Source organism: Corvus moneduloides, unplaced genomic scaffold (assembly GCF_009650955.1).
Source record: "Corvus moneduloides isolate bCorMon1 unplaced genomic scaffold, bCorMon1.pri scaffold_102_arrow_ctg1, whole genome shotgun sequence".
NCBI lineage: Eukaryota > Metazoa > Chordata > Aves > Passeriformes > Corvidae > Corvus > Corvus moneduloides.
This window is the reverse complement of record NW_022436873.1, coordinates 185,699-204,268: the sequence shown is the minus strand read 5'-3', so window position 1 is coordinate 204,268 and position 18,570 is coordinate 185,699. Positions and strand designations below refer to the sequence as shown.

General features: G+C 57.6%; 1 protein-coding gene across 10 annotated transcripts in view; it reads left to right on the top strand.

Moving 5' to 3' along the window:
• The window catches only part of ARHGEF10L (Rho guanine nucleotide exchange factor 10 like), a 48,833-nt gene extending 31,645 nt beyond the window's left edge, over nucleotides 1–17,188 (top strand). For 4 of the 10 annotated variants that reach the window (XM_032097681.1, XM_032097679.1, XM_032097678.1 and 1 more), the window contains 13 exons: nucleotides 1,458–1,535; nucleotides 1,707–1,885; nucleotides 2,640–2,755; nucleotides 2,853–2,980; nucleotides 3,899–3,999; nucleotides 5,670–5,791; nucleotides 6,691–6,777; nucleotides 6,861–7,081; nucleotides 7,170–7,324; nucleotides 9,256–9,401; nucleotides 11,626–11,794; nucleotides 15,381–15,503; nucleotides 16,214–16,695. In XM_032097681.1, coding sequence (XP_031953572.1) covers nucleotides 1,458–1,535; nucleotides 1,707–1,885; nucleotides 2,640–2,755; nucleotides 2,853–2,980; nucleotides 3,899–3,999; nucleotides 5,670–5,791; nucleotides 6,691–6,777; nucleotides 6,861–7,081; nucleotides 7,170–7,324; nucleotides 9,256–9,401; nucleotides 11,626–11,794; nucleotides 15,381–15,503; nucleotides 16,214–16,695 — 2,107 coding nt within the window. Of the gene's footprint in view, nucleotides 1–1,457; nucleotides 1,536–1,706; nucleotides 1,886–2,639; nucleotides 2,756–2,852; nucleotides 2,981–3,898; nucleotides 4,000–5,669; nucleotides 5,792–6,690; nucleotides 6,778–6,860; nucleotides 7,082–7,169; nucleotides 7,325–9,255; nucleotides 9,402–11,625; nucleotides 11,795–15,380; nucleotides 15,504–16,213 lie in introns of all 10 variants that reach the window. The other 6 variants (XM_032097682.1, XM_032097680.1, XM_032097677.1 and 3 more) reach the window with 4 other exon arrangements.
• The last annotated feature ends 1,382 nt before the right edge of the window (nucleotides 17,189–18,570 follow it).

The following is an 18,570-nucleotide window of genomic DNA, read 5'->3' as shown; positions in this document are numbered from 1 at the left end:
GTTTGGTGTTTTGGGGGCAATCCCTTTGAATTTGGGGTTTTGGGGGGAAATTCCCATCCAGTTTGGGGTTTTTGGGGAGGATCTCATCCAGTTTGGGGTTTTTGGGGAGGATCCCACCCAGTTTGGGGTTTTTGGGGGCGATCCCATTGAGTTTGGAGTTTTTGGGGCAATCCCTTGGAATTTGGGGTTTTGGGGGGAAATTCCCATCCAGTTTGGGGATTTTGGGGAGGATCCCATTCAGTTTGGGGTTTTTGGGGAGGATCCCATCCGGTTTGGGGTTTTTGTGGGGGATCCCATCCAGTTTGGGGTTTTTGTGGGGGATCCCATCCAGTTTGGGTTTTTTGGGAGGATCCCACCCAGTTTGGGGTTTTGGGGGGAAATTCCCATTGAGTTTGGAGTTTTTTGGGCAATCCCTTGGAATTTGGGGTTTTTGGAGGGATCCCATCCAGTTTGGAGTTTTTTGGGCAATCCCTTTGAATTTGGGGTTTTGGGGCGAAATTCCCATCCAGTTTGGGGTTTTGGGGGGGATCCCCCGGGTTTAGAGTTTTTGGGGAGGATCCCACCCAGTTTGGGGTTTTTGGGGAGGATCTCATCCAGTTTGGGGTTTTTGGGGAGGATCCCACCCAGTTTGGGGTTTTTGGGGGCTATCCCATTGAGTTTGGGGTTTTTGGGGCAATCCCTTTGAATTTGGGGTTTTGGGGGGAAATTCCCATCCAGTTTGGGGATTTTGGGGGGGATCCCATTCAGTTTGGGGTTTTTGGGGAGGATCCCATCCAGTTTGGTGTTTTTGGGGAGGATCCCATCCGGTTTGGGGTTTTTGTGGGGGATCCCATCCGGTTTGGGTTTTTGTGGGGGATCTCATCCAGTTTGGGGTTTTTGTGGGGGATCCCATCCAGTTTGGGTTTTTTGGGAGGATCCCACCCAGTTTGGGGTTTTGGGGGGAAATTCCCATTGAGTTTGGAGTTTCTGGGGCAATCCCTTGGAATTTGGGGTTTTTGGAGGGATCCCATCCAGTTTGGAGTTTTTTGGGCAATCCCTTTGAATTTGGGGTTTTGGGGCGAAATTCCCATCCAGTTTGGGGTTTTGGGGGGGATCCCCCGGGTTTAGAGTTTTTGGGGAGGATCCCACCCAGTTTGGGGTTTTTGGGGAGGATCTCATCCAGTTTGGGGTTTTTGGGGAGGATCCCACCCAGTTTGGGGTTTTTGGGGGCTATCCCATTGAGTTTGGGGTTTTTGGGGCAATCCCTTTGAATTTGGGGTTTTGGGGGGAAATTCCCATCCAGTTTGGGGATTTTGGGGGGGATCCCATCCAGTTCGGGGTTTTTGGGGGGGATCCCCCCTAGTTTGGGGTTTATCTGCCCGCTTCTGCCCCATCTCCATCCCCGCTGCCCGCGGGCCCCTGGAGCCACCGCGGGGCCCCAGGAACGGGGCCGGACTTGGCCGAATTCGCCGCCGCAGGGTGGGAAAACCTCCCGGGATTGCCCCAAAGCCCTCTGAACCCCTCTTTTTCCCCCCTGGCAGGCCGGTGCCCGCAGGGTAGGTGCCGGGTGTGCTGTGCTGTGTCGTGTGCCCCGATTCGGGGGTTCCCGCCCCGTGTGTGTGTGTGGGGAGGGGGTGGCTCGCGACGCGCGGGGTCGGGGGGATTATTTTGGGGGGGAAAATCCCAAACTCGAGGGTTTTCCTGACCTGGAATTCTTGCCTTGGCAGAGGCCAGCTGGAAATCAGCAGCCTGGTGCCCCTGGGCCCCAAGTACGTGCTGAAGTGGAGCACGGCCCTGCCGCAGGTGCAGGTGGTGGAGGTGGGGCAGGACAGCGGCGCCTGCGACAAGGACGCGGCGCCCGGGCCCGGCAGCCGCAGGCACGCGCCCGCCGGCCAGCCCGCCCACAGTGAGCGCCGGCCGCCAGCCCGGCGGGATGGGCTCCGGGGAGGGGAGCTGCGGGGGCTTGGAGGAGGTTTCATCGTTCTGGGAGGTGGTGGAGTCGTGGATGGGGTGTTTGGGGTCTCATTCCTGGTGGGAGAACGTTCCTGGGCTGGGATTTGGGGAGTTTTAAGGGATTTCATCGCTCTGGGAGGTGGTGGAGTCATGGATGGGGTGTTTGGGGCTTCATTCCTGGTGGGAGAACGTTCCTGGGCTGGGATTTGGGGGGTTTTAGGGAGGTTTCATCGTTCTGGGAGGTGGTGGAGTCATGGATGGGGTGTTTGGGGTCTCATTCCTGGCGGGAGAACGTTCCTGGGCTGGGATTTGGGGGGTTTTAGGGAGGTTTCATCGTTCTGGGAGGTGGTGGAGTCATGGATGGGGTGTTTGGGGTCTCATTCCTGGTGGGAGAACGTTCCTGGGCTGGGATTTGGGGAGTTTTAGGGAGGTTTCACCACTCTTGGAAGTGGTGGAGTCACGGATGGGGTGCTCCAGGCCTCATTCCCGGTGGGAGAACCTCGCTGGGCTGGGATTGGGGGCGTTGAGGGGATCTCACCGCTCTCGGACGTGGTGGAGCCGCCACCCTGGGAGGTGTTTGAGGAGCAGCGGACGCGGCGCTCGGGGCCGTCCCTGGTGGTGTTGGCTCAGGGCTTGGGCTGGATCTTGGACTCTTCTCCATCGCCGTGGATGCCGTGGGCCTGAAATCGCGGCTTTTCCCCCCAAAGATAAGGTCTACCTGGGCCCTCCGCGGCTCTTCCAGGAGCTGCAGGACCTGCAGAAGGACCTGGCGGTGGTGGAGCAGATCACGCTGCTCGTCAGCACCTTGCACGGCACCTACCAGGTACCGCCCGCGCCGCCACCTCGCCGTGGCCGCGGCGCTCCTCGGGAGCTGCCGGCTCCTCCTCCGGCCGCCTCGGACCGTCCCCGGTGTTCTCCAGAACCTGAACATGACGGTGGCGCAGGACTGGTGCCTGGCCCTGCAGAGGATGATGAAGGTGAAGGAGGAGGAGATCCACTCGGCCAACAAGTGCCGCCTGCGGCTGCTGCTGCCCGGCAAGCCGGACAAGTGAGTGGGGCAATGGGGGTGGGCTTGTCCTGGACCGGGAGGAGGAGGAGGAGGAGGAGGATGAAGATAAGGATGAGGAGGAGGATGATAAGGAGGAGGAGGAGGAGAAGGAGGAGGAGGAGGAGAAAGAGGAGGAAGAGGAGGAGGAAGAGGAGGAGGAGGAAGAGGAGAAGGAGGAGGATGAGGAAGATAAGGATGAGGAGGAGGATGATGAGGAAGAGGAGGAGGAGGAGGAGGAGAAGGAGGAGGATGGTGAGGAGGAAGATGAAGATAAGGATGAGGAGAAGGAGGATGATGAGGAGGAGGAAGAGGAGGAGGAAGACGATGAAGAGGAGGAGAAGGAGGAGGATGAAGAGGAGGATGATGAGGAGAACGATGAGGATGATGATGAGGAGGAGGAGGATGGTGATGATGAAGAAGAGGATGAGGATGAAGATGATGAGGGGAAGGAGGAGAAGGAGAAGGATGAAGATAAGGACGAGGAGGAGGATGGTGATGATGACGATGAAGAGGAGGATGAGGAAGATGATGATGAGGGGGAGGATGATGAGGAAGAAGATGATGGTGATGAGGAGGAGGAGGAGGATGGTGATGAAGAGGGGGAGGATGATGATGATGAGAAGGAGAAGGAGGAGGGGAAAGATGAGGACGAGGAGGACGATGGTGATGATGATGATGACGAGGAGGATGAGGAAGATGATGAAGGGGAGGATGATGATGACGATGATGAGGATGATGATGAGGAGGAGGATGATGATGATGAGGATGGTGATGATGAGGATGATGATGAGGATGATGATGAGGAGGAGGAGGATGATGATGAGGATGGTGAGGAGGATGATGATGAGGATGAGCAGGAGGAGGATGATGATGACGAGGAGGAGGAGGCTGAGGAGGCTGAAGGCCGTGTCCCCGCAGGTCCGGGCGCCCCATCAGCGTCATGGTGGTGTTCATCACCCCCAGCCCCCTGAGCAAGATCTCCTGGGTGAACCGGCTGCACCTGGCCAAGATCGGCCTCCGTGAGTCCCGCCTGTCCCGGGAAGAGCCGCGGTCCGGGCGGGGAGCGGGAAACGGGGCCGAGGTGGTGCAGGAGGCCTGGGACCTTCTGGAAGAAGGTCTGGGAGGGTCTGGGGAAGGTTCTGGAGAAGGTTTTGGGGAGGTTCTGGAGAAGGTTTTGGGGAGGTTCTGGAGAAGTTTGGGAGGTTTTGGGGAGGTTCTGGAGAAGTTTGGGAGGTTCTGGAGAAGGTTTTGGGGAGATTCTGGAGAAGTTTGGGAGGTTCTGGAGAAGGTCTGGGAGGTTTTGGGGAGGTTCTGGAGAAGGTTTTGGGGAGGTTCTGGAGGAAGTCTGGGAGGTTCTGGAGGAGCTCTGGGAGGTTCTGGAGGAGGTCTGGGAGATTCTGGAGGAGGCATGGGAGGTCTGGGGAAGGTTCTGGAGAAGATTTTGGGGAGCTTTTGAAGGATTTTGGGACCTTTTGGAGAACATTTGGGAGAAGGTTTTGGGGAGGTTCTGGAGAAGGTCTGGGAGGTTTGGGGAAGGTTCTGGAGAAGGTTTTGGGGAAGCTTCAGGAGGGTTTGGGGGTTTGGAGGCTTTGGGAAGGGTTGGGAGCTTTTGGAGAAGGCTTGGGAAGGCTTTGGAAAAAATTTGGAGAAGGTTTGGGAGGTTCTGGAGAAGGTTTTGGGGAGCTTTGGAAGGGTTTTGGGACCTTTTGGAGAACATTCGGGAGAAGGTTTTGGAAGGTTCAGGAGAAAGTTTGGAAAGTTTGGAAAAGCTTGGGGAGGTTCTGGGAGTTTGGGAACTTTTGGAGAACATCTGGGAGAAGGTTTGGGAAGGTTCTGGAGAAGGTCTTTGAGGTTTTGGGAGGTTCTGGAGAAGGTTTTTGGGAGGTTCTGGAGAAGGTTTTGGGGAGCTTTTGAAGGGTTTTGGGAGCTTTTGGAGAACATTTGGGAGAGGGTTTGGGAAGGTTCTGGAGAAGGTTCTGGAGGTTTTGGGGAAGGTTCTGGAGGTTTTGGGGAAGCTTTGGGAGCTTTTGGGGGTTTGGAGGCTTTGGGGGGGGTTTGGGAGCTTTTGGAGAGGGCTTGGGGGAAGTTCTGGAGAAGTTTGGGAGGTTCTGGAGAAGGTTTGGGGGGTTCCGGATAACGTTTGGTTTTTGGAATTGCCGGGATTTGTCGGTTCTGTGTCTGGGATCTGCTGCTCCCGGCTGGAATCTCCCGGCTGGAGGCTCCCCCTGGGGGATCCCCGTCCCCATGGGCTGGGCTGGATCAGGGCGGAGGATCCGCCCCTGCTCCTGCCGGTCCCCAATCCCTGCTCCCATCCCAGCTCCCTCAGGGAAATCCCATGGAGGAAAACACGGAAAATCTGGAATTCCCTTGGCGCGCTCGGATCGCCCCGGGCTGCAATCTTCGGGGATTCCCTGGCTTTTAACACTTGGGCTTTTCCCTATTTTTCAAAAAAATCTGGGAATTCTCCACGAGCTGGAAATGGGAGCGTGTCCCAGCCTGCCGCGAGGGGACGCGGCCGGATGGAATTTTTTCCTGTTTCTTCGGTTTCCGGGGGATTTTTTTGCCTCCGCGCCGCAAGAACTTGGAGGAGGGGACGAGGCGCATCCCGAATCCCCGGAAAACGGCGGCTCGGGAGCCCCGAGGAGGGGTTTGGGGCCCGGCTGATCCCGGCGCTGCCGGTTTTCCGCAGGGGAGGAGAACCAGCCGGGCTGGCTCTGTCCCGACGAGGACAAGAGGAGCAAAGCTCCCTTCTGGTGTCCCATCCTGTCCTGCCACATTCCCGCCTTTTCCTCCAAAGCCTTGGATCTGCAGGTGAGAGCCGGGCGGGAAAGGCGCAAATCCCGCTCTGGAGAGGCTGGAGAAGTCGGTAGGAAAGGCAGGAATTGATGGAATCCACCTTGGAAAGTCGGGAATAGCAGCTGGATCCCAAATTTTGGGGACATCCTGGCTGTTTGGGATGATTTGGGTTCTCCATCCCCTTATTCCCTCTGATCCAGAATTTTGGGAGGAAAGGCACAAATCCCACTCTGGAGGGGCTGGAAGAGTTGGTTGGAAAGGCAGGAATTGATGGAATCCAAGGGGGAAAATCGGGAATAGCAGCTGGATCCCAAATTTTGGGGGATGCACCAACATCCCACCTGTTTGGGGTGATTTGGGTTCTCCATCCCCTTATTCCCTCTGATCCAGCATTTTGTGGGATAAACACACAAATCTCGCTCTGGAGAGGCTGGAAAAGTCGGTTGGAAAGGCAGGAATTGATGGAATCCACCTTGGAAAGTTGGGAATAGCAGCTGGGCCGTGGTTGAATCCCAAATTCTGGGGTTCCCCCTGACCCCTGCCTGTTTGGGTTCTCCATCCCCTCGTTCCCTCTGATCCCAAATTTTGGGGGGCAAACACAAATCCCGCTCTGGAGGGGCTGGAAAAGTCGGTTGGAAAAGCAGGAATTGATGGAATCCAAGGGGGAAAGTTGGGAATAGCAGCTGGATCCCAAATTTTGGGGACATCCTGGCTGTTTGGGATGATTTGGGTTCTCCATCACATCTTCCCATCCATCGTTTTGGGAGGAATCCCGCTCTGGAGGGGCTGGAGAAGTTGGTTGGAAAGGCAGGAATGGATGGAATCCACCTTGGAAAGTCGGGAATAGCAGCTGGATTGTGGCTGGATCCCAAATTCTGGGAATTCCCGCTGACCTCTTGGGATGCTCTCCCCAGCTCGGAGCCGCCGTCCACAATCCCGTCCATTCCTCGCTCCTGGGATTCTCGGCCGTCAGCACCTCCCTGCCCCAGGGCTTCCTCTGGGTGAGCGCAGCCCCGGCGGATCCCGGGATTTGGGGCTCTTTGGGATGCTGGGATGGCTCATTCCCGCTTTTCCCGGCCCGCAGGTGGGAGGAGGCCAGGAGGGCGCGGGGGGGCAGGTGGAGATCTTCTCCCTGAACCGCTCCGTGCCCCGCACCGTCAAATCCTTCCCGGTGCCCGCCCCGGTGCTGTGCATGGAATTCATCCCGGAGCCGCATCCCGAGGATCCCGCGGAGCCGGGAATGGCCCCGGATCCGGCCCCGACCCCCCCGCACCCCACCGTGTGCCTGGGGCTGCAGGACGGGAGGTGAGATCCCAGCTCCCCGCTCCTCTCCCCGATCCCTCCGCGCTCCGCCGGGGCTGATCCCGAAATTCCCGGCGCGCTCCCTCCGCAGCCTCCTGGTGTACGGCAGCGTGGACTCGGGAACGCCGTGCCTGCTGAGCTGCAAAATCCCGGGAATGCTGCCCATCCTGTGCCTGCGGCACAGCCCCGAGTTCCTGTTCGCGGGGCTGCAGGACGGCAGCGTGGCCGCCTTTCCCAGGAATAGCGGTGAGGATTCCCGGGAATCCCGCGGGCCGAGAGCTCCTCCGCTGCTGAAATGGGGAGAAATCCCCGTTTTCCCGTGGTTTTCCCCAATCTTTTCCCTTTCCCTCGGCAGCCCCCGGGCAGGAAAATGCGATTTTCCCGTGGTGGATCCAAAGCAAACTCGTTTTGGGGGAAAACATTGGGAAAACGGTCCTGGAGAGGGGTTGCTGTGGGATCCAGCATGGGATGTGCAAGGAATGGGAATTGCCTTCCCAAAATCCCCTGCTTGGGGCTGGAAATGGAGTTGGTCCCCTCCGCGTGGAAAATTCCCTTTGTTCCCATGGTTTTGGGGTTGTTTTCCCCGGATTTGGCTCCCACCCTGCTGCCATCCCTCTTTCCCAGGAATTCCTGGCCTGGACTGGGAAATTCCTTCTCTTCGTCGCTAGGGGGTGGGAAAGAGCCTGGAATCCTACGGAATTCCGGCCGCTTTTGGATGGAATCCCGGGTTTTCTCCAGGAAAAGCTCCAGGAAACGGCACCTGGCTCAATCCTGAGCCACCAAATCCTGCTCAATTCGGATTTTTGGGATTGTGCCCACCCCCTTTCCCGAATGACGGCGACGCTGGGAGCCAATTAAAGGGATGTTAATGCACTTCAATTAATTGAAGTGGCAGCCACGGGAGGAGTTTTTAACCTCATCCCGATTCTCGGGAGAGAAAAAGCTTCCCTGGAATGGCTCCTTTTCCCTGGAAGTCGGGATTTGCTGGGAGCAGGGCGTGGAGCCCCCAAGGGCTCCTTTATCCCTGGGATCGGGGTTTGGGTAAGAGCAGGGATTGGGAATAAAGAGAGGGAGAGTAAGGATGGATTGGGGCCGCTGGCGTCGGATTCATCCCGATCCCGCTGGGAGCTGCTCCCAGACCCTCGGGATCGGGCCTGGAGTGGCCCTGCAGGAGCAAATCCATTAAAAAAAGGGGGATTTGGCCTTTCCCGAGGAGCCCTCGGGGTGCAGGGGCCGCTCCTTCCCTGCTCCGGCGCCGGCTGCAGCGGGAAAAGGGAATTTCGGGAATGCTGGGAAGCGGGATGGCCCTTTGGGGGTGGAGGGGGGCTCTGGGGACCCCTGGAGCTGCAGCCGGAGCTTCCCAGGTGCGCCGAGTGTTCCGTGTTGTCCCTGTGATCCCATTCCCCATTATCCCATTCCCCGTTATCCCACTCCCCGTTATCCCACTCCCCGTTATCCCATTCCCTGTGATCCCATTCCCTGATCCCATTCCCCGTTATCCCATTCCCTGTGATCCCATTCCCTGTGATCCCATTCCCTGATCCCATTCCCTGATCCCATTCCCCGTTATCCCGTTCCGTGTGATCCCACTCCCCGTTATCCCATTCCCCGTTATCCCATTCCCTGATCCCATTCCCCGTGATCCCATTCCCAGTTATCCCATTCCCCGTGATCCCGTTTCCCCTTATCCCATTCCCCAATCCCATTCCCGGTTATCCCATTCCCCAATCCCATTCCCCGATCCCATTCCCTGTGATCCCATTCCCTGATCCCATTCCCCGTTATCCCACTCCCTGTGATCCCATTCCCTGATCCCATTCCCCGTTATCCCATTCCCTGTGATCCCATTCCCCGTTATCCCATTCCCCGTGATCCCACTCCCCGTTATCCCATTCCCTGTGATCCCGTTTCCCCTTATCCCATTCCCCAATCCCATTCCCGGTTATCCCATTCCCCAATCCCATTCCCCGTTATCCCATTCCCTGTGATCCCATTCCCTGATCCCATTCCCGGTTATCCCATTCCCCATTATCCCATTCCCCGATCCCACTCCCTGTGATTCCATTCCCCGTTATCCCATTCCCCGTTATCCCGTTCCCCGATCCCGTTCCCCATTATCTCATTCCCCGTGATCCCATTCCCCGATGCCATTCCCTGTGCTGATCCCTGTGTTCCAGGGGGTTTATGGGATGCCGACTCCCCGCCGCGGCTGCTCCAGGTGGGATCGGGGCCGGTGCGGGCGCTGCTGGCGCTGGAGGAGTCGCTCTGGGCCAGCTCCGACAACGTCGTCACCGTGCTGGGAACGGCCGAGCTGCAGAGCCAGGCACGGAGCGGGAACGGGAGTGGGAGCGGGAACGGGAACGGGAATGGGGATGGGGATGGGAATGGGGATGGGAACGGGAATGGGAACGGGAGCGGGAATGGGAACGGGAACGGGGATGGGAACGGGAATGGGAATGGGGATGGGGATGGGGATGGGAATGGGGATGGGAACGGGAGCGGGAATGGGAACGGGAATGGGAATGGGGATGGGAACGGGAACGGGAATGGGGATGGGAATGGGAATGGGAATGGGGATGGGAATGGGAACAGGAGTGGGAACGGGAATGGGGATGGGAACGGGAACGGGAACGGGAATGGGGATGGGAATGGGAATGGGAATGGGGATGGGAATGGGAACAGGAGTGGGAACGGGAATGGGGATGGGAATGGGAATGGGAATGGGGATGGGAATGGGAATGGGAATGGGGATGGGAATGGGAACAGGAGTGGGAACGGGAATGGGGATGGGAACGGGAACGGGAACGGGAATGGGGATGGGAATGGGAATGGGAATGGGGATGGGAATGGGAACAGGAGTGGGAACGGGAATGGGGATGGGAACGGGAACGGGAATGGGGATGGGAATGGGAATGGGAACGGGGATGGGAATGGGAATGGGAACGGGAGCGGGAATGGGGATGGGAATGGGAATGGGGATGGGGATGGGAACGGGAATGGGGATGGGAACGGGAATGGGAGCGGGAACGGGAACGGGAATGGGAACGGGAGCGGGAATGGGGATGGGAATGGGAATGGGAACGGGAGCGGGAACAGGAGTGGGAACAGGAGCGGGAACGGGAATGGGGATGGGAATGGGGATGGGAATGAGAATGGGAACGGGAGCGGGAATGGGAACAGGAGCGGGAATGGGATGGGAATGGGAACGGGAGCGGGAATGGGAACGGGAGCGGGAATGGGGATGGGAATGGGGATGGGAATGGGAACGGGAGCGGGAACGGGAATGGGAACGGGAATGGGATGGGAATGGGAATGGGAACGGGAGCGGGAACGGGAATGGGGATGGGAACGGGGATGGGATCAGGAGCGGGAACGGAAATGGGAACGGGGATGGGGATGGGAACGGGAACGGGAATGGCAACAGGAGTGGGAATGGGAACGGGAATGGGAATGGGAATGGGACCTGGAATTCCCTGTTTGTCCGTGGTTTGGGAAGGATTTTTTGGGATCTCCATGGGAATGGGATCCATGGGAATGGGATCCCTGGGGGAATGGGATCTCCATGGGAATGAGATCTCTGGGAATGGGATCTCTGGGGAGATGGGATCTCCATGGGAATGGGATCCATGGGAATGAGATCTCTGGGAACGGGATCCCTGGGAATGGGATCTCCCTGGGAATGGGATCTCCATGGGAATGGGATCCATGGGAATGGGATCTCTGGGAACGGGATCCCTGGGAATGGGATCTCCCTGGGAATGGGATCTCCATGGGAATGGGATCCATGGGAATGGGATCTCTGGGAATGGGATCCCTGGGAATGGGATCTCCCTGGGAATGGGATCTCCATGGGAATGGGATCCATGGGAATAGGATCTCCATGGGAATGAGATCTCTGGGAATGGGATCTCCATGGGAATGGGATCTCCCTGGGAATGGGATCTCCATGGGAATGGGATCCATGGGAATAGGATCTCCATGGGAATGAGATTTCTGGGAATGGGATCTCCATGGGAATGGGATCTCCCTGGGAATGGGATCTCCATGGGAATAGGATCTCCATGGGAATGGGATCCATGGGAATAGGATCTCCATGGGAATGGGATCTCTGGGAATGGGATCTCCATGGGAATGGGATCCATGGGAATGGGATCTCTGTGGAAATGAGATCTCTGGGAATGGGATCTCCATGGGAATGGGATCTCTGGGGAGGTGGGATCTCCATGGAAATGGGATCCATGGGAATGGGATCTCCATGGGAATGGGATCTCCATGGGAATGGGGTCTCCATGGGAATGGGATCCATGGGAATGGGATCTCTGTGGAAATGAGATCTCTGGGAATGGGATCCATGGGAATGGGATCCCTGGGGGAATGGGATCCCCGTGGGAACCCCAGGGAGATCCCATTCCCAGCAGCTCCCGAGAGCGGAATTTCTGGGGGATTCGAGGAGTCGGGGGAATTGCGGGAATCGCGGCAGCCTTGGGAATGTTGGGAATGTTTGTTGGGAATGTTTGTTGGGAATGTTTGTTGGGAACGGCCGTTAGCAAAGGTTCGAGGCGCACCCGGAGGCGGCGGTGACGCGCATGGTGCGCGCCGGCAGCGGCGTGTGGATGGCCTTCGCCGCCGGCTCCTCCATCCGCCTCTTCCACACCGAGACCCTGGAGCACCTGCAGGAGATCAACGTGGCCACGCGCACCACGCTGCTGCTGCCCGGTGAGAGGCTCGTTAATCGCTAACGAGGGCATTAATTAATGCATTAATGGATCCTCAACGTGGCCACGCGCACCACGCTGCTGCTGCCCGGTGAGAGGCTCGTTAATCGCTAACGAGGGCATTAATTAATGCGTTAATGGATCCTCAACGTGGCCACGCGCACCACGCTGCTGCTGCCCGGTGAGAGGCTCGTTAATCGCTAATGAGGGCATTAATTAATGCATTAATGGATCCTCAACGTGGCCACGCGCACCACGCTGCTGCTGCCCGGTGAGAGGCTCGTTAATCGCTAATGAGGGCATTAATTAATGCGTTAATGGATCCTCAACGTGGCCACATGCACCACGCTGCTGCTGCCCGGTGAGAGGCTCGTTAATCACTAACGAGGGCATTAATTAATGCGTTAATGGATCCTCAACGTGGCCACGCGCACCACGCTGCTGCTGCCCGGTGAGAGGCTCGTTAATCGCTAACGAGGGCATTAATTAATGCGTTAATGGATCCTCAACGTGGCCACGCGCACCACGCTGCTGCTGCCCGGTGAGAGGCTCGTTAATCGCTAACGAGGGCATTAATTAATGCATTAATGGATCCTCAACGTGGCCACGCGCACCACGCTGCTGCTGCCCGGTGAGAGGCTCGTTAATCACTAACGAGGGCATTAATTAATGCGTTAATGGATCCTCAACGTGGCCACGCGCACCACGCTGCTGCTGCCCGGTGAGAGGCCAATTAACCGCTAACGAGGGCATTAATTAATGCATTAATGGATCCTCAACGTGGCCACGCGCACCACGCTGCTGCTGCCCGGTGAGAGGCTCGTTAATCGCTAACGAGGGCATTAATTAATGCGTTAATGGATCCTCAACGTGGCCACGCGCACCACGCTGCTGCTGCCCGGTGAGAGGCTCGTTAATCACTAACGAGGGCATTAATTAATGCGTTAATGGATCCTCAACGTGGCCACGCGCACCACGCTGCTGCTGCCCGGTGAGAGGCTCGTTAATCACTAACGAGGGCATTAATTAATGCGTTAATGGATCCTCAAGGTGGCCACGCGCACCACGCTGCTGCTGCCCGGTGAGAGGCCAATTAGCCGCTAACGAGGGCATTAATTAATGCATTAATGGATCCGTGGGGAATTCGGGAATGGGATCTTCCTGCTGCCCAGTGAGATCCTAATTAATCACTGACGAGGGGAGTTAATTCATTAATTAATGGATCCGTGGGGAATTCGGGAATGGGATCTTCCTGCTGCCCATTGAGAGCAATCAGCGCTAATGAGGGGTCATTAATTAATAATGGATCCACAAAGAATTTGGGAATGGGATGCTCCTGCTGCCCGGCGAGAGCCAATTAATGACTAATGAGGGAAATTAATTAATGGATCCATGGGGAATTTGGGAATGGGATGCTCCTGCTGCCTGGTGGCATCCTAATTAATGACTAATTAGGGGAGTTATGAGTGGATCCCTGGGGAATTCGGGATCCGCAGCTTTCCCGCGGAGCAGGGCTGGAGCGGGGAGAGCTGGGAGGGGCTGGGCCTGGAATTTCCCGGGCGGGAACCGTGTCCCTGGGGCACCCCTGGATCCCGAATTCCTCCTGCAATCCCATCCCTGGATCCCAACTTCATCCCTGGGATCCCATCCCTGGATCCCGAATTCCTCCTGCGATCCCATCCCTGGATCCCAACTTCATCCGTGGGATCCCATCCCTGGATCCCGAATTCCTCCTGCGATCCCATCCCTGGATCCCAACTTCATCCCTGGGATCCCATCCCTGGATCCCGAATTCCTCCTGCGATCCCATCCCTGGATCCCAACTTCATCCCTGGGATCCCATCCCTGGATCCCGAATTCCTCCTGCGATCCCATCCCTGGATCCCGACTTCATCCCTGGGATCCCATCCCTGGATCCTGAATTTCTCCTGGGATCCCATCCCTGGATCCCGACTTTATCCCTGGGATCCCAGCCCTGGGATCCCATCCCTGGATCCTGACTTTATCCCTGGATTCCATCTCTGGATCCTGACTTTATCCCTGGGATCCCATCCCTGGATCCCAAATTTCTCCTGGGATCCCATCCCTGGATCCTGCCTTTATCCCAGGATCCCATCCCTGGATCCCGACTTTATCCCATGATCCCATTCCTGGATCCCGAATTTCTCCTGGGATCCCATCCCTGGATCCCGACTTTATCCTGGGATCCCCTCCCTGGATCCCAGATTCATCCCTGGGATCCCATCCCTGGATCCCAGCTTTGTGCCCTGATCCCATCCCTGGACCCTGAATTTCACCCGGGATCCCATCCCTGGATCCCAACTCTATCCTGGGATCCCATCCCTGGATCCCAAATTGCTCCTGGGATCCCATCCCTGGATCCCGCCTTTATCCCGGGATCCCATCCCTGGATGTTCCATAATCCCTTCATTACTTCCGAGCACCAGACTCCTGTGATTCCCTGGTTTTCCCCTTCTTCCCGGGCCCGTCCCGACATCCCGATATCCCAGTATTCCGACATCCTGACATCCCGATATCCCGGTATCCCGATATCCCGACATCCCGGTATCCCAATATCCCGATATCCCAATATCCCGATATCCTGACATCCCGATATCCTGACATCCCTCCCATCCCCGCATTCCCGGGCAACAGCGTTGGGATTCGATCCCTTTGGAGCTCCTGCTCCCGCCCCCTCTGGAATGCGGCAGCTCCTTAACGAGCCGCTCCGGAGCTGCTGCTCCGTGGATTTCTCGCTTTCCTGGGATTTGTCTCCTTCCCGACTCCGCGCTAAGCCCTTGCCAGAAAATGCTCGTTTCCTGTGGGAATCCTGCTTTTCTCCCATTTTTCCCCCGCTTTCCCCCCGCTTTCCCCCCGCTTTTCTCCCACTTTTCTCCCACTTTTCTCCCTCTTTTCTCCCGCTTTTCTCCCACTTTTCTCCTGCTTTCCCCCCACTTTTCTCCCACTTTTCCCCCACTTTTCTCCCATTTTTCTCCCGCTTTTCTCCCTCTTTCCTCCTGCTTTTCTCCCATATTTCTCCCGCTTTTCCCCCACTTTTCTCCCATTTTTCTCCCTCTTTTCTCCCTTTTCTCCCACTTTTCCCCCACTTTTCTCCCATTTTTCTCCCACTTTTCTCCCACTTTTCTCCCAATTTTCTCCTGCTTTTCTCCCGCTTTTCTCCCACTTTTCTCCCACTTTTCTCCCACTTTTCTCCCACTTTTCTCCCACTTCTCTCCCGCTTTTCTCCCACTTTTCTCCCGCTTTTCTCCCACTTTTCTCCCACTTTTCTTCCACTTTTCTCCCACTTTTCTCCTACTTTTCTCCCACTTTTCCCCCGCTTTTCCCCCGCTTTCTTCCCGCTTTTCTCCCTCTTTCCTTCCTCTTTTCTCCCGCTTTTCTCCCACTTTTCTCCGGCTTTCCTCCTTCTTTTTCCCCCTCTTTTCCTTTATTCCTCTTCCCAGCGTTTCCCACTCGCTGCGGAGCTGCCGGGAATTCCGGAGGCTGCTCCCTACGGAAGCCCCGTGAGCAGCCGGGAGTTCGGCCGCGGGATTCTCCCTGATCCCAGTTTTTTCCCGCTCCCGTTCCAGGGCAGAAGCTCGTGCGCGTCACCAGCCTCCTGCTGTGCCAGGGCTCCCTCTGGGTGGGGACGGATCTGGGAATCATCGTCCTGCTCCCGGTGCCACGCCTGGAGGGCATCCCGAAAATCACCGGTGAGCCCCGGAGCCCTTCCAGGGAAACGGCGCCGTTCCCAGAAAACCAGCGCCCATTCCTGGAGAAACGGGGCCCATTCCTGGAGAAACAGGGCCCATTCCCGGAAAAATGGCACCATTCCCAGAGAAACAGCGCCATTCCCAGGGAAACGGGGCCCATTCCCGGAGATCCAAGGCCCATTCCTGGGCTCATTCCTAGGCTCAATCCCAGCACATTCCCAGCCAGTTTCCAGGCAGTTCCCATCCCATTCCCATCCTATTCCCAGCCCGTTCCCATCCCATTCCCACCCTGTTCCCATCCCGTTCCCACCCCATTCCCACCCCATTCCCATCCCATTCCCATCCCATTCCCACCCTGTTCCCATCCCATTCCCACCCCATTCCCACCCCATTCCCACCCCATTCCCATCCCATTCCCATCCCATTCCCACCCCATTCCCACCCCATTCCCATCCCGTTCCCATCCCATTCCCACCCCATTCCCATCCCATTCCCATCCCATTCCCACCATTCCCACCCCATTCCCATCCCATTCCCACCCCATTCCCATCCCATTCCCACCATTCCCACCCCATTCCCACCCCATTCCCATCCCATTCCCACCCCATTCCCACCCCATTCCCATCCCATTCCCACCCCATTCCCACCCCGTTCCCACCCCATTCCCACCCCGTTCCAGCCCGTTCCCAGCCCATCCCGCTTTTTTCCAGGGAAGGGCATGGTGTCCCTGAACGGCCACGCCGGCCCCGTGCAGTTCCTGGCGCTGGCTCTGAGCACTTTGGCCCCCGACGCCCTCCGGGCCGAGCAGGACGAGGACGAGGAGGCCGAGGAGGAGAAATCCCCGGATCCGGAGGGGCTCCCGCCCCGGGAAATGCGGAAAAAAGGGATTTTGTTACAATACCGGCTGCGCTCCACGTCCCACCTGCCCGGGCAGCTGCTCTCCGTGCGGGAAGCGCCGCCGGGAGCGCCGGGACACGCCGAGGAGGACGGATCCATCTACGAGCTGGCCGACGATCCCGACGTTTGGGTGCGGAGCCGGCCCTGCTCCCGGGATTCGCCCCGCAAGGAAATCTCCTCCGTGGCCATCGTCTCCGGAGGCCGCGGCTACCGGGATTTCCGGGCGGAATCCGCGCGCCGCTCCGGAGCCGCCGACAGCTCCCTGCTCATCTGGCAGCTCCCGCTGGCGCTGTGACCCCGCCGGAGCTCCCGCCTGGAACTCCTGAATTTCCTACCTCAGGAATCCCCCAAATTCCCGGGAGCACTTTGGCCGCTGCGAGGGGAAAAAAAAAAAACCGGGAAAACCGCGGGGTTTTGCCCCAAATCCAGCGGTTCTGCTGGCAAAGGAGAGTTGGGAGCGGTGGGATTTTCCCGGTTCCCTGCGTCGGGAGCGGGCCGGGCCGTGTGTGTGTGTGTGGATAATCCCTAGAGCTAGAGAATCCCTGGATTATAAATAGGCTGTACATTATTACCTGTAAAAAGAAGGAATCTGTATATATTGGGAATGCTGGGAAGAGCGGGAGCAGCTCCCAAAAAAGTGGCTCCGGCTGCAATATCCACTTCAATTCCCGACTGTGAATTTGAGGATCTTCGGTACCGAAATCCCCTGGATTTGGGAGCCGAGCCCGCTCGGCTTCCCGAGGAAAGGAAAAGAGGGGGAGCGGGGAAATAAATCCCGTAGGAATCGCCGTGGCTTCCTTGGTTTGTAGGTTCGGGTCTTTCCCTGGATTTGGGGGCAGAATTCCAAGGGTTCTGCTTCCCTGGGGATGCTCCAGGATGGCTTGGATGGGATAGCGGAAGGTTTCCCATGGAATGGGATGAGTTTAAGGTCATTCCAACCCATCCCGGAATTCTGGGAGCTGCTCATCCTAAAAATCACTTCAAAGCCCCCAAATCCCCTTTTTTTTCCCACTGGGAATGGGGCGGGATGGAGGGAAAATCCATCCCTCATTCCTCTGCTTCCCCCCTCTCCATCCACGCCGGAGAAATCCCAACCCAGGGAGTCGGGAGCTCATCCCGGGACTGGATCCATTCCCGCCGCCGCCGCCGCCGCCTGGAACCGGCTCCGATCGGATTCCAGGCTGGGAACTGGGGGCAGGGGGTTGAGCTCGGGGCCCTCAGGTGCCGTCGAGCGGCACTTCCAGGCTGTGAACGCCTCGCCCGGCGCGGCTCAGCTGCTCCGGGCGCTGGCGAGCGGGAATGCTCCGGATCCCGGGATTTCATGGTCGGATTCCCGCGCGCAGACGGCTAAAAATAACCGGCGCTCGCTGCGTGCCGGGGCTGAGCCGCGGGCTCCGCGCGGCAGCGGCTCCTGGGAGTTCCCTGGAATGAGGGCTTGGAAATCGGGACTCGTGAGGGCTCGTTCTGTTTGGAAAAAGTTCCCGGGATTTCCAGTGTGGGTTCACAGGGAGCAGAGGCACTTTGAGGGGAGAAATCCAGGAATGTTTGAGCCCCGGAGTGGGCAGAGCTTCTGTGCATTCCATGGAATGAGGGGTTGGAATCTGCGACTTGGGAGGGGCTTATCCCGTTTGGAAAAACTTCCTGGGATTTCTTATCCCGTTTGGAAAAACTTCACAGGGATCAGAGGCAATTTGAGGGGAGAAATCCAGGAATATTTCAGCCCCGGAATGGGCAGAGCTTCCATACATTCCATGGAATGAGGAGGCACATCCATAACTTGTGGGGGCTCATCCCTCTTGGAAAAACTTCCTGGGATTTCCAGTGTGGGTTCACAGGGATCAGAGCCAATTTGAGGGAAGAAATCCAGGAATATTTCAGCCCCGGAGCGGGCAGAGCATCCCTGTGAGCTTTTTTTCCCACTGGGAATGGGGTGGGATAGAGGGAAAATCCAGCCCTCATCCCTCCCACATCGGATGGGATTTTTCCCGCTCGGGTGAGGATTTTCCCCCTCTTCGAGCAGGATTTGCCCTTCCCAAGTTTTCCAGTCCCTGCTGAGGAGGTGCCTGTCCTGCTCATCCCGACTCGCCCCCAGCTCTCCGTGCTCCCCTGGGCTGAAAGCAGGGATGCAGCGGAAATTCCAAGGGTTGTCCTGCTGGCCGCTCTCCCCGAG